At 33.8% G+C, this 15098-nt stretch overlaps 3 protein-coding genes across 4 annotated transcripts; 1 reads left to right on the top strand and 2 right to left on the bottom strand.

Moving 5' to 3' along the window:
- Positions 1 to 50: 50 nt before the first annotated feature.
- On the bottom strand, positions 51 to 1520 carry LOC127097903 (probable transcription factor At5g28040). The gene has a single exon (XM_051036387.1). The coding sequence runs from the start codon at positions 1404 to 1406 to the stop codon at positions 207 to 209; it is 1200 nt and encodes a 399-aa protein (XP_050892344.1). The 5' UTR covers positions 1407 to 1520; the 3' UTR covers positions 51 to 206.
- Positions 1521 to 11177: 9657 nt separating this feature from the next.
- Positions 11178 to 12215, top strand: LOC127095443 (probable transcription factor At5g28040). The gene has a single exon (XM_051034130.1). It carries the CDS (start codon positions 11178 to 11180, stop codon positions 12213 to 12215), a length of 1038 nt encoding a protein of 345 aa, XP_050890087.1.
- A 40-nt stretch (positions 12216 to 12255) lies between these two features.
- On the bottom strand, positions 12256 to 13558 carry LOC127097904 (guanosine deaminase). Of its 2 annotated transcripts, none has more exons than XM_051036388.1 (4): positions 13418 to 13558; positions 12927 to 13117; positions 12699 to 12803; positions 12256 to 12603 (listed from the first exon to the last, which is right to left on the bottom strand). In XM_051036388.1, the coding sequence occupies exons 1-4, from the start codon at positions 13446 to 13448 to the stop codon at positions 12415 to 12417; spliced, it is 516 nt and encodes a 171-aa protein (XP_050892345.1). In that variant the 5' UTR covers positions 13449 to 13558; the 3' UTR covers positions 12256 to 12414. The 2 variants fall into 2 exon arrangements, with proteins under 2 accessions (XP_050892345.1, XP_050892346.1); XM_051036389.1 differs by having other exon boundaries at positions 12927 to 13111; positions 13418 to 13527.
- Positions 13559 to 15098: the final 1540 nt, after the last annotated feature.

The raw sequence follows: 15098 nt of genomic DNA, 5'->3' as shown, positions 1-15098 counted from the left end.
TTATCAAAAGCCAATTCTCTGTAAATTTACAATAAAATTCACCAGCAGAGTAGAGCAGTAAAAAAATAAAACATATATTATTGAACTGTTTCTATGCAATTGCAATCATTATGAAAAGCCAAAGCTGTATTTCCAAACAAAAGAAAACCAAAACTGTGAAAAGAAAATTACTAGCTGTCTAGATATGCTATTAACTTATCAAATGGTTAAAATTTTCTGCTTCCTCCAGCTCCAGCTCCAGAATTTGACCTCAACTCCTCCAAAGCAACCTTGATCTCATCCTGCACCAGCTCCAAACGCTTAGAATACACTTCCAGCTCCAAAATCTGTTGATTCTTCCACTTTTCATCTCCCACCTTATCCCCATTCCCGAAATTCAGAAAACTAAATGGCATTGGATTCAATGAAAAACCTCCACCCCCAAGCCCTCTCCCTCCAAAACCAAACGGACTCCCCATGTTACTAGTACTTGATAACTCCTTCAAGAATGGAGTCAAACAACTCTTCACAGTCTCTTCAATCAATACAGGCACGTTATGCCTACTGTTACTCTTATCACCACTTTCATCTTCAGCATTGCTACTATTGTTGTTAGTAGAATTATTATGATTATCTTTGTTCATTGCTGAATTATCGTTCAACTTGCGTAGCTGCTGCCTCTCCTCCGCTGCGGTTCGCGATCCCTTCCTTTTCTTCTCAATAACCGGCTCATTCTTCACCGGCGTAGTATGACCTGAATTTGGGCTAGGGTTAGGGTTAGCGTTTGGGTTAGGGTTGGGGTTTATTTCGCCGTCGTCTTCAACAGGAATCCCAATTGGAGTTGCAATGTTCCAGATTTTGTGTGAAATTTCGAAGGTAGCTTGTTCATGAGCGGTTTTGAAGAAAAACTCCTTGCCAGAATCGAATTTCTGGAGAAGGTTTCGATACTTTTTCTTCAACCTTCGCAGTTTATCAACAAGCTGGCTCTTGTTGAAATCGAGCTGAAGCTTCGACTTAATCTGATCATAGAACGACGCAGAGTCGTTATGATAAGCCGATCCTCGATTCGCGTTGTAATCCAGAAACCCTTGCAAAATTACGATCTCATCCTCGTCAGTCCAGAGACGCTGAAACAATTTCCGCGAATCCTCCATGGACTTCTTCTCCTCCACCTGCTCAATTCGCTGCCGTTTTGGCTCAGGCGATTCAGCGACAGCAGTTGCGGCGTTAGGCAAGGCTAATATGACGGTAGGGATGGCGGAGGAGGTTGAATGAGATTGTTCAGTTTCGTTGTTGGTGAGATACTCGTGTGGTTCTAAAACGTAGTCGTCTTCTTCTTCCTCCTCCTCTTCCTCCAACTCGTATTCCTCTAAGATCTCTGGATATTCCTCTTTCGGGAAAACGACGCGGTTCTGGAAGAATGCCATGAGAGTGGGGAAAAGAGAAGAGGAGTTAGTTAGGGCGAGCGTGACCGGTGGTGACGGTCACGGGGTTTGTTTTTTAGATGGAGTCGTTTCAGTTGTTGGGAATAAGAACAAGTATGTATGAGAATGTGGAGTGTGTGGGGAATTAGGGCTTTAGGTAATGGGCCAAATAACTTGGCCCACTCTATTTTTATTTATGGATAGATTTAATAAGATTTCTTTCTTCATCAAAGAAAGAAAAAGAAAAATAAGATTTTTTTCTATTTTAATTTATTTATTGATTGATTTAATAAGATCTCTTCTAATTTTAATTAATTTATTTATATTCTTCTTATAAAGTATTATTATAAAAAAATTAATGACTAATCAAATCTATAAATAAACAACCAATTGTATAAAAAATTAATGACTAATCTATAAATAAAAATGCAATATTGTGAAAAAATTTAATGACTAATCTATAGATAAACATCCAATTGTATTTCACTCCCTTTTCCTATTAAATTTAAATTGGTGCATTAAATTTTTTGCTTCACCCTCTATATAAAAATTGTAAGTCTTTCGTGAAGAAAATTTTAATTTTTTTATTCAATAAAAATGAAATTATAAATTAGTGCAGATTATCTATATCCTTATCTATTTATTTGATATATAGGTTTTTTTTATAGAATATTCATCACTATTTATTTGACGCATTTTACTCTGCCTTTCACTATGTATTTAGTATAACTTTTCACAATTTATTTTCAGGTGATTGTGGTAAAAAAAATCATTTTTATGTATAAAATTCATTTTTAAAAATTTAATTTTACATCCGAAATCAATTTTAACTAGAAAATCAATTATTAACTTTAAAATTAATTATAAAATCTATAATTAACTTTAAAATTAATTATAAAATCCATAGTCGATTATGAAATTTGGTTATGGGTATAACCGATTTTATAATCAATTTTGTACAAACAAACAGGTTGTGATAAATGGTTATAAATTCATCATGGATTCTAATGTGAATAATTCAAACATGAACATTCCTAATATTACACATAGACTTTTATGAAAATATATAAGAATAAAGTATTGAAGAAAAATAAAATCTAAATTGATTTAGCGATATATGAGAATAACAACATTAATTAGGATAGAAGTATAATATCTGTTTTAATATCGTTCATGTATATACTTACGAATCACCTGAACATGTGATGTGTACATTGTCTCATTGATCGTATTGTTACAACCTCTTCTTCTTTTCCTACCTTCATTGCTTCTCTAGATGCATAATGAAAAAAAATCTAGAAATGATAAATTGATTCTTAGGTTCAACACTCCGATATCAAATATCAAGTGAGTGATATGAGTATTGAACTTGCGTGCGCGTTTTTAAGATAGAAAAAGGGCGATGCATGTTAGATAATAATTTGATCACTAATGAAAAATCACATTGCCTCTCAAAAAACTCCGAGACCATAAACTTTGTTTGGTTTGGAGATAAGGGAAGCCTAAGAAGAACAAAATTATTATGTTCATGAAATATGTAATTTTAATTGAAATAAAATTTGAGATGTGTAGCATTTCACGACCTCCAAAATATGTTTTGAATCATATCTTCTAATCGATATACTCATTTTTCAAGTACACAACTAATCTGGTTGACATTTTTCCACTGACTATTAGTTTCTTGTGTGATCTTTCTTTCCCTACCTCCTCGTACTTTTGTAAGACCATGTATCCCTTATTGAAATTTCCATGTTTAATTAACCTTTGTGTCAACTCATTCGCAATCCTGAGGCACACAACATATTTAGTTATGTGTGCAAAGTCTCTAACTTCTTCAAGTAAATTGAATATGATTTCTTGGTAATCTTGTTTGGATTGATGTTAATATGAGTTCTAGCTGTACAATTACATCAAATTTATAAAAAAAAGGATATTTCTTGGTAATCTTGTTTGGATTGAGGCGTTGTGTGATACACACATATGATTCATACAAATGTTTTGTGTGACAATTCCATTAACATAATTAGTTAGTTAGTTGTAACTAACTTTTAGAGTTCTTATCTTTGGCTATATATTATATGAGTATCTCACTTGTAATAGCTAGTTAACCATTCACAATCAACAATGAATTCATCTTTTTTTCTATCAAACTGTTAACTCTAATACATTCTCCCTTTGTTTGGTCCAGTCTTTCCCCAATCTATTTCATGGAGTTTCCCAAATCATGATGAAGATTAATAAAAATAGATAAAAGCAAAATCTCATTCCTTCATTGATCAAGTTAGTTACAATAAGTGATTATATAAAAGCTTAGTATCTAACAACTTCTAACTAACTATAACAAACTTTAGCTTAGGTGGAATGTGATATGGAAAGACTACACTAAGTTATGGTGTTTAGATTCTAAATGCAACTTTTGAATGCAACTTCTAAAAGCTTCAGCTTCTGAAAACTTATGCAACTTGAACACCCTCCTTCAAGCTTAACATGATACAAATCAAACATGTTAAGATTGGAAATGAAGTAATTGAATATTTTGGGTGGCAGTGGCTTTGTGAAGAATTCAGCAAGCTGGGCTTGGGATTTGACAAATATAAATTTGAATACTCCCTGCAGTAACTTGTCTCTCACGAAATGACAATCAATCTCCAAATGCTTTGTGCGATTGTGAAAACCTAGATTAGCTACAATATAGATTACACTTTGGTTATCACAATATATTACAAGTGATTTACTATATTGGAATCTTAGATCATGTAACAAATAAATAAGCCATTGAAGTTCACAACTTGCAAAAGATAGTGCCCGATATTCAACTTCAGAAGAGCTACGAGAAACAATTTTTTTGTTTCTTAGCTTTCTAAGAAATCAAGGAAGAACCAATGAAGAAATAATATCCCGAAGTAGATCATCTAGTATCCAAACATCAAACCCAATGAGTATCTGAAAATCCAAGAAGCTTAATTTGAATCTCTTTTGAACAATAAACCTTTCCCAAATGAACCTTTCAAGTATTTCACAACTCTACAAACTATGTCATAATGTGTAATGGTTAGTGGTATAAGGAAATACTTGAAAGGTATCAAAGTTTCAGAGAAGAATGGAAGCTCATGCAGTGGAGGTTACACGTTGGATAACATAAGTTTCACCCACTTTGTATGTTGAACCCCTGATATTCGCTCATGTATTCAGAGAATTCTATAACCAGCAAAAAGACCGCAAGCCTGCTTAAAATTTAAGAGCATGCTTTGTAACCGCTGAAGAGATGGAGAATTACTTTACTAATCAAGATCAAGAGCAAGCAAGGACAATATAGCACATGCGAGCATAATGGACCCGTCACACTTGAGACTTCAACAACACCATGAATGACATGCATGATCTTTTCTGCAATGATAACATATGAAAAGACATATAACTAGTTTTCTTTATTTTTAGAAGTTTCTTTTTATTTTTGAATGTATATCTAACGAAGATTAATAGCACTTATAAGTACTTTTTCCCATTTTATTAATTCAGTAATGTTTGCTTTTAATTAATGAGTTTACAACTGTTGTTTCTTTCAGATTTACAAAAATTGCACTTGTAGCATTGAACAAATGAACCAAAAGTACCATTCGAGGAAACTTAATCATCAGGAAAGCGACTTACAAATTAAAGGCAAGGGATGAAAAAAGAATAAAGAGACTTGTACTTAACCTTCAGATACCTCAACTAGTAAGGTTTGAGACAAATGAATTCTATTATTTAGTATTCCTTTTATTGAGTGTATCCATGCATTATTGTTTTATCAGGCTTGAACTATTTTTGATTAAATTTATCTAGTTTGATTGACACACACCAAGACAGTTGTTTGCTTTGAACTCTGAGCCTTTTAACCACCATGTAGTAATAGGATATGTCCATTGTTAACCACTTTAAGTTTGACCTTTCTTTCAGTGTCTTAGTTGTATTTAGTAGCCATATGACTTGAAAGATTTCATCTTTCCACCCTCTCTTTGGAGTTAGGTAGAAATTTTTAGTTCTAAAGTTGTATGAAAAAAAAGTTTGGGGTTACTCTTGGAAGTGAGCAAAGTTTAAGTTTGGGGTTGGGGTACTAGAGAAAAAATGGTTAAAAATTCAAATTTTGTGAAAGTAAGGAGTTAAAAATAATTTCTTCAAAAAAAGAAGAGAAAAAGAATGCAAAATGAATATTGAGGACCATAATAGAAATATCTTTAGTACCATTAATAAGGAAATGAATGGGATGATAACAAAAGAAGAACTAGACACCTAACTCCATAGGTTTAAACCTACTTTCCAAAAAATGTCCTATCCGAACATAAGCCAAGATACAACCAAAAAAAGTCCTCATATGTGTGTTTTTATTACTTTGAAAAATTCTATTATAATATGATCAAACTAAGTATAAACTATTTTAGATGTTAATTAAGAGATTTCCCTATCAATTAAGCGAGTAATGGTGAGATGAGAGACATGTTGAGTACTTGTCAAAGGTTGAGGATGTTTTCTGAATTTTCCGGATTGAAGTTGGAAGCTAGAATTATGGTCAGGTAAAGAAAATTTCATATGGTGATGTTCAATTGTTAGTGTGCAACTTGTTTTCTGTTTGGAATTAGCAGTGCAGACAAGTTAATTGTGTTAACACTCTGTCATTGCATGTTTTCAGTTGAAGAAATGAATCAAAACAAGTTAAAGAGGAGAAAAAATGAAGAATAAAGGCCAAAAAAAGATGCACAAATGACTAAGTATGAAGAAATAAGGACTTAGTGAAAATCAGATGGAGAAAATGAGCAAAAACATGCATCTACTAGAATAATCACGTGCAACATCGCGAGCATGATAAAAAAGCAAAGTCAACATTGCACGCATGATACAAATTATCACGCGTGCGATGAGTCATTTTATGGGCCTATTCTGACGCATTATGGACTGACTTGACTGATATAAAAGGGAGTTTTTGGCATCTTTTCAAGGGTTATGCATTTTGAGACTGAAAGTGACGGTAAAGATCACCAAGAGCGCGATATTGAGAGCATTGGAAGCCATTGGAGGCCAGTTCTTCAAGGATTTTCAGATGCAATCTTCATCTAATCAATTGGTATTTGATTGTATCATTATGAGTAGTTAAACATCTCTAAGTTAGGTTTTGTTTAATGAACTTATTTTGAACATGTTGAGACAAATGTTTAATTTGTCATTCCATGAATAATTGAAGTTATATTTCTATTCAATTGCTTATTTTGCTTAATACTTTTTATATGAGATGCTTTTTTAATCTGATCTGGGCACATAGGAATAATGAACATTAGTCTATGTGTTAGAACTAGGGCAATTGTTGTACTTACGCTGGTTGAATAAGGATAGAAGACCCCGGGTAGTGCCAGATGAATTAGTGTTATGTGCATTGCCTAATTTCACTTACACCGGTTGATTATGGATAGGAGTCCCCGAGTGGTAATTAGTTAGCTATACCTCAAGGGATTGGGTATAATGCTTGTGTTAATTCTCCATGGAAATATAATAACATTCTCATTCATGTAATGCATTAGATATCAACATGGGAGAAATAAGGGATCCTAAACAAAACCTGACTGCTTTCTTATTAATTAAGAACAACTTTTATTTTCTCGAATTCAAATTCAAAACCCCCTAAACGTTACTTTTTATAATTGCACAACTATTTTCATGCTAAATTGTAGTCCATGTGGAATCAATATCTTTTTATTACTGCGACATTATCGGTACACTTGTCGAGAAGTCAACAATACCTCTGATCCCAATGATTTTGGTATCACATGCATTTAAGATAGAGATGGTGGAATTGCATTGCACTTGCGTTATGATCTGTTTGATTGTGCTTTGAGTGTGAATGAGAATGTCGTTATATTCGTTAATGCTATCCCGTCTTGCTGATTTTCATTATTAATATTTGTTAGATATATTCTCACCCTCTGTTTGTTGTTGTGGCGTATGTGCTCCTCCGGAGTACATGCAATCAGGTACATGAGTAGCTGCTAATTTATGGGATGGCATCGACGCCTCTTTTAGATTTTATCATTGGGTCTTATAGGAGTCCCTCTGATATGTAGCACCGAGGATGAGATGTCTTTGACCATTTGTGTTATGTTTTGTTTTTATGTTGGAGTTTGTTTGTTGAGATTTTATGTCAGACTCATTTAATTTCCACTGCTTACTTTACATGACTATTTGGTATTTGAGACTTTTATGCTTTGGTGAAGCATGTGTGACACTCTAATATGTGATTTTTATTTGAAATATTTTATTAAATGTTGAGTCGGGATTAGGGTGTTACAGAAATTATGACATGGTCAATATGAACATTATGATCATGGTGATATGTCCAATTGAAAGGTAGGTTTGGGTTAGAATAAGGAAGAACATGATCATGGTGTATAACATGTCTATAGACAAAAATGGATTTGGTATTTAAGTCAAGAAATACAACACCTTTAACATTTTGCTTGTATCCAAAGAAAACACCATTTCAAGCTCTTGAATATAGTTTGGTTCTATGGTTTTGTAAGGAGGTAACATAACAAAGGGATCCAAAATATTTTAACTTAGTTAAGTGAGGTTCAGGTCAAAATCTATTAAAGAAGGGTGATTTGTCCTGAAGTAAAAGACTAGATATGCGATTTGTGAGGTGGATAGCATGAAGAATAACATAGGACCAAAAGTGTTTAGGTAACTTAGACTGAAAAAGTAAGGCTTTTCCTACATTTAAAATGTGTTGATGTTTTCTCTTAACTCTCCTATTTTGTTGGGGAGTTTCAAAAAAACTAGTTTGATGTTTAATGCCTTTGGAAGAATAAACTTCAGGCATGAAAAACTCAGGGTCTAACAAATTTAACTTTGCAGTTATATTGGTTTTCAATCATAAATATGAATCTTTAAACAAGATGAGTAACTTCAAATTTTGTTTTACAAAGAATTATCCAAGTAAATTTACTGTAAGACTCAAGAGAAGTTATGAAATATTTGTGGCCATGTATAGATGGAATAAACAATGGATCCAAAATGTCAAAATGGATCAACTCATAACATTGAGTAGCTTTATTTTCACTAAGTTGAAAAGAGTTTTTTCTATGTTTTGCATAATGGCATATGTCACAAACAAAATTCTTGTTTATAGTTACAAAAGGCATGTGTTTACGTAAACTACTGAGTCTCGTATTTGATAAATGACCTAGTCTGAAATGCTACAAATCTGCCTTGAGAATAAATGTAGATTGAGGTGGAACTTGTGATGTGGTAATATTGGCTTGATGTTAGGCTTGTGTGATGGTAAGATAATACAATGCTTCAACGAAATCAGCCGAAGCAATCATCATCAAGCTATTCTTTTCCTGAATTTAGCACTTTGTGTGTTGTGAAAACATAATTTTGGAATGTACAATAAATTCAGATTAAACTCGGGTACAAACAGAACATTGTGCACTGTGAAACCTAGTGAGAAAATAATAGTTCCAGAATATTTTTTCATTTCCATATTACCATTAGGTAATCTAATGCTAACATGTGTTATATATTGATATGAATAAAAAAAATTCATGGATGAACATATATGATTAGTAGAAATAGAGTCCACAATCTATGATCTAATGTTAACATGATTTAAAGAATGACAAATTCTGGAAATATCTGATGTAACATGAGGATTAGCATAAGATGTCATGTTCACATTGCTAGAGGATGCATTTGAATTTCAAAGGGAGCTTAATGAATGTAACAAATTCACAATTTGATCATATTGATCTTTGGTGAAAGTGTAAGAATCACTTCCTTTATAATCTTTTGAATCATCAACATCATCTTTCTCTTCAAGTGGAGAATTATTAGCTGCAATATTGTTTTTTCCAAACTAAGGAGGAAAGTCATGCTTCTTATAGCATGTATAAGTTGTGTGTCCATTTTTCTCACAATGTGTGCACACTTTCTTATTTCCAAATGATGAGAAACCATTGCCACACTCTCTGCCTTGAGACTTCTTGTAATCAACAACTTTAATGAGAATCTTGGATTCATCAGAAATCAAGACTTTGGTATGTCGTTCATGTTGCATCACTATAGTAAATATCTTGTTGATGATAGGTAAATGATTCATCAACAAGACTTGAGAGTGAACCATATCAAACGAGTCATTCAAGTCAATAAGAAATCGAATTGAGCGTGTAACTTCATGTTGTTACTTAGCATTACTTAAATTTGTGTTGTATACATAAAGATGCGGGCACGGCCATATAGGACTAGAAAAATAGGCTTCAAGTTCTTCCTAAAGAACCTTCAAAATTGTAAAATACTCAGAAATTGATCGTAAATCTTGCTTCAAAGCAAAGATTTCACATTGTAATTCAGAGAAACGAGTGTAATGAACTTGTGAAAAACGCTCCTTGAGTTCATTCCAAACATCAATGGCGTTTTCAAGAAAAATGATACTTTGTGCTATGAATTCTTCAGCTGAATCCATAATCCCAGGGTGTACTAACATGTTGCAGCGATTCCGAGCTTAAAAACTTGGATCAAATTCCTCTGGAACTGGAATGGAACCATCAACAAAATTAAATTTGTTGTTTTCTTCTAACGCACGTCACATGGATCTCGCCCATGCATGATAATTTGAATGTGTTAACACAAGGTTAATCGAAACAGAAGAAGGTTCATTTGAAAGATGAACATATTACACGTTGCTAGATTGCTGCAATGGATCTTGAATCGGAGCATCGACAATGGTGTTGGCTCCAATATTGACACCACCACGAACCATTGGAAGCAAGTGATGCGCAACAGAGCTCAAAAGAGCTCTGATACTATCATGAAGTTTTCACAAATCATGATGAAGACGAATAAAAACAAAGAAAAGAGATAGATGGAAGCAAAATCTCATTCATTCATTGATCAAGTTAGTTACAACAAGTGGTTATATAGAAGCTTAAGATCTAACAAATTCTAACTAACTTTAACAAACTTTAGCTTAGGTGGAATATGATGTTGCAAGACTAGAGTAAGCTATGGTGTTCAACTTCTAAATGCAACTTCTACAAATTTCAACTTCTTAAAATTCGTGCAGCTTCTGAAAACTTTAGCTTCCAAAAGCTTATGCAGCTTCAACAATTAAAATCTCCAACCTATCAATTTTTCTATAGATTTTCCAAATTTCACCTTTATCATAGTGTTTTTCTAAAAATCTTAGAAGGTTCGTGTTGTTTAAAATTCTAACATATTTGTGATTTTTATGATAAGAAAAGTCAACTTTTTAGATATATTGAATAATGTATTTGTTCCATCTGTAGTTTAAATAGATTAATGATTCAATATATTTAAAAAATGATTTTTTTTTTCATTTAATAAGGACTAAGTAGAGTATTGTTTTCTGTCTGGTTCCAAATTGGCTTCAGACATTTTCTTTGGTTTCTCACAACTAAAATCTCAACGGGATGTAATCTAGTTCAAATCACAACTAAACACTAAATGCGGAAAACGAGTTATATGGATTGAATACCTATACTCACTTCACTTCGTATCTCGCACATGTCATATTCTTTTACCAACAGATTTCTAAATAAACAAAAGACTACCTAAAATCAACGACCGATATTGTCGAACTAATTAAGCTCTTTTAATCCATTTATAATTGCGGAAATCATCGATAAGTATTCTAATCATAGTAAATGCATAACTACCATCAACGAACAAACGGTTTGTTCAATATTCTAATACGTCGAAAAGGGAAAGTATGTTCTCTCCTCAACAATGTTCTCACCATTGGTTTCTTGGATTTTGTCAACCTCATCTTCTTCCTCCTCATCATCATCTGAAGAAGAAGACGACGACGAACATGAAAATCTCGACATTAGCAATGACGAATCAGACTACGAAAACTTTCACAACGACAATGTTGAAGACCAAATGGACGATGTGGATGATCACACCATTCCCATTGGACTTGCCATTTCTGATGCCTCCCCCGATGTGACCGTGGCCTTGCCGGCCCCTACAGATTACACAAACACTGCCACCACTACTAAAGAAACACGCTCGAAACGACAACACAACAAGTATTCTGGTGGGGTGAGACAATATCAGAGGATATGGACAAAGCAAGATGAGATAGAACTGTTGAAAGGATATCTGGATTACATCAAGCAACAAGGAAGAACAAGCACCACTCTTCAAAACCATGTAGCTTCGTTCTATGATCAAGTTATGCCAAAATTCAGTACGGATTTCAATAGGAACCAGATTGTTGAGAAGCTACGTAGGTTAAAAAGAAAACACAAGATGGTTTTGGATAAAGGCAAAGAGGTTCAGGTTTCTTTCAAAAGCTCCCATGAACAAGCCATTTTCGAAATTTCCCGCAAGATTTGGGGCAATGACACAGACCATGATGTTTTGGAAGTTGATGAATCAAGACCAGTTCCTGACAGTCCTGATCTAATTGACGACATTAAGATGAAGGGTGAACATGTTGACAATTGCGAAGAAACGGAGAAAAGGGCGCACAAGCGCGCAAGGCTTGCATCAGACAATGGTGATGCTACTAGTAGTATACATGGATTCATTGAGGAAACCATGAGGTCATGTTTCTCACCATTGCTGAAGGAACTATTGGATGATGCTCCGGTAGAGCCACTCGACGTGTTGCCAATGTTGTTATCCACCGAGGAAGCGAGGGATGAGCAATGGTTAAAACAAAGGATTTTGGAGCTAGAAGTGTATTTGAATCGGTTGGAGTTGTTGCAGGGTCAGATCAAATCTAGGTTGGAGGATTTGAGGTCTAGCTTAGGTTGACTCAGGTTTTACTCTTAAGATGTCCACAAACACCTTGTGATTTCTTCAATACACAGGTTTCGACTATCGATTAGTTGCGAGAAAAAATAGTAGAGTAGTTCCAAATTGTACAATCTTGTGTTATATATTACATGAATCAGAAACATATCAATGATCATTTTGTAATGCCATAGCAATAGCAAATGCATCTTTATTGCAATCAGTAGAGAGCATACTTGCCCTTTGTCTTCTCAAATACTTGTTCCGCAATTACAGCAGCAGTACCATCTATCTTTTTGATCTCCAACTGAGGCTTCTGATGAGAACTAGTGTCCTTCTGTGCTTCAGCGATAAAACAATCGAATCCGATAGCTACCGCGGCTTCTGCTTTGGCTCCATAAACCAATCTCTGCTTGATGTGAATGAAACAAAAATGAGATCAATTTAAAAGAGGTTAGAGAAATGTGTGATGTGAAGAAAATGAGAGAGAGGTTGAAGGCTTGCCTTAATTTTTGAAAGATGAATTGCACCAAAACACATTGGACAAGGCTCACAAGACGCGTAGATTTCACATTCAGGAAGGTAAGTTTGATCCAGCTTTTGACAAGCCTGCAGATAATAGCTTCCAATTATATAACATCACGCATAGATTCTATGAAGCCCTGACACCAGACACAACACTGACACACAAAACATCGAGCAACAAGAGAAAAAGATAAAAATGAATTCGACCTCTCTTATGGCAATAACCTCAGCATGAGCAGTAGGATCTTTGTTTCTCAAAACCATATTATGACAGCTAACAACAAGTTCATCATTTTGAACAATGACTGCACCAAATGGGCGTCCATCACCGCATTCAACACCTTTATATGCTTCTTCAACAGCTTTTGTTAGGAACTTGTTATCTCTATCTTCTGCAGCTATGATCATTTAACAGTCAATCATATTTTGTTTTCAACTATAGAAAAAAACCAACAAAAGGCATCATTATAGTAATAAACAAGTATAAGAACAAATAAAGTAAGACACAATAAAGAGAAAAACATGATCATTCAATCTGGTTTTATTTTATCCATAATCAAAGTAAGATCTGTTTTGCCTCCATAATAATACAAATAAGAAATAGTGGAATACAGTAATAAGGAAGATAAGTGAAGATGGTTAGATTTTGAATAACATCATTGACCAAAACGGATAAATATATGAAGAAATTGATCAACCCTTAGATATAGCAGAAGGATCATGCTCCATGATGACGATTGTATAAGAAACTAAACCTGTTATTGACTTTTTGTTGAAATAGTATTAACATTGTTCAGCTGTGTTATACGAAGCAAAACCACGTGTTGATTATTTAAATTGTATAAACGATCAATTATTGAATATTTCATTAAAAAATTCAGCTCAAAACCATGTTAAATTCAGCTAAAAACCATGTGGGGTGCTATTTTAAATTGATTAGGAGTTTCTTGTGTCATATCAAACTATCCATATGATAATTCTTTTCATTATTGTGGCCTCCTTTTCAAATCAAATGTGTTTAAGAAAATATTATAAGTGATTTGATTGGCGTGTATTTGGTTATCATAAAAAGATTTTTTTTTTTTACAATTTGAACCGAAAAAGCATCTAGATTCCATATTGTTAAAATATGAAAATCTATTATGGGTGATGTTTGAAGGCAAAGTCTCCGGACTTCAATCTGGATTTAGATATTGTAAGAGAGCAAATGGGTTGGGGCATATTCAACATGTACATACTACACTTTATCATTATGTTTTGCTCGTGTTTCCTTCTTTTTTCAATAGTCTCGAGCATAGTGACCAAATTTTTGACAGTTGTAACACTGCACCTCCTTCATGTCAACTTTCTTTCCAGAATACTTGTTGCCCGTGCCTTTCTTGACTGAATCAGAATGGTTCTTTGAGTTTTTGCTTGATTTCTCATCATTAGCAAGATTCTTACCCTTCTTTTTTTCAAATTTCTCAATGATTCTTGCTTGTAGTGCATGTTCAATCACCTTCTCCCTTTTTGAGTTCCTCTGCTCTAGCCTCATCTTATGATCCTCTAATGAAGCTTAAAGTTCTTATAACTTCATCTCAGCTAGGTTCTCGGACTCTTCAATTGACACTATTATATAATCAAACTTTGCAGTCAGAGATCTCAATACTTTCTCAATATTGTGCAAATTATTGATTGATTCATCACACGACTTCATCTGATTCATTAGCAGTACCACACATGAAAGATATCATGGGACTAATTCATCTACCTTTATTTGAGTCATCTCGAATTGCTTTCTTAACGTCTGAAACTTCACTCTTTTTAGTTTTTCATCTTCGTCGTACAAGCTTTTCAACTTGTCCCATGCTCCTTTCGTCGCTTCTTCTTCGATAATCTTCTCAAACACATTAGAATCCACACAATGGTGAATCAAGAACAGATCTTTTCCATCTTTCTTTCTTAGTTCCTTGTGTGCAACTTATCGAGCATCATCTGCATTCACTTCCAATGTTTGTACTTCATTGTTCATAATTTCATACACATCTTGAAATCTAAAGATGACCTTCATATGCGCAACCCACCGTTCATAGTTCTCCTCTTTGAAAATCGATAGATTTGCTGGAAAATATATTGATGTTGTTGTTCCGTTTTCCATTATAGATTCTCTCTGAAACGGAACCGGACTCCTTGATATCAAATTATTGGAACAAATATTTTCAAGAAAGACTAAAGACATTGAAGAAGAAGAGAGAAAAGAGATAAAACTGAATTATGAAAATTATGATTGAGTGAAGTTATATGTTTACATCATACAAAGCCCTTTATATAGGCAACTAAAGTCTAGGCCCAAACTATACAAATTGACCCAAGCCCAAAATGTACAAAATTTTAAATACA

This window comes from Lathyrus oleraceus, chromosome 6, assembly GCF_024323335.1.
Source record: "Lathyrus oleraceus cultivar Zhongwan6 chromosome 6, CAAS_Psat_ZW6_1.0, whole genome shotgun sequence".
In the NCBI taxonomy this organism is placed as follows: Eukaryota; Viridiplantae; Streptophyta; class Magnoliopsida; order Fabales; family Fabaceae; genus Lathyrus; species Lathyrus oleraceus.
This window is presented reverse-complemented; position numbering and strand designations above follow the sequence as displayed.

Coding starts and splice junctions, on each gene's coding strand:
- LOC127097903 (XM_051036387.1), bottom strand. CDS start 1,406: ATGGCATTCTTCCAGAACCGCGTCGTTTTCCCGAAAGAGGAATATCCA.
- LOC127095443 (XM_051034130.1), top strand. CDS start 11,178: ATGTTCTCACCATTGGTTTCTTGGATTTTGTCAACCTCATCTTCTTCC.
- LOC127097904 (XM_051036388.1), bottom strand. CDS start 13,448: ATGGAGCATGATCCTTCTGCTATATCTAAGG. Junction 13,118..13,417: donor TCCTTCTGCTATATCTAAGG/GTTGATCAATTT, acceptor AAATGATCATAG/CTGCAGAAGATAGAGATAAC. Junction 12,804..12,926: donor AGGTTATTGCCATAAGAGAG/GTCGAATTCATT, acceptor TATTATCTGCAG/GCTTGTCAAAAGCTGGATCA.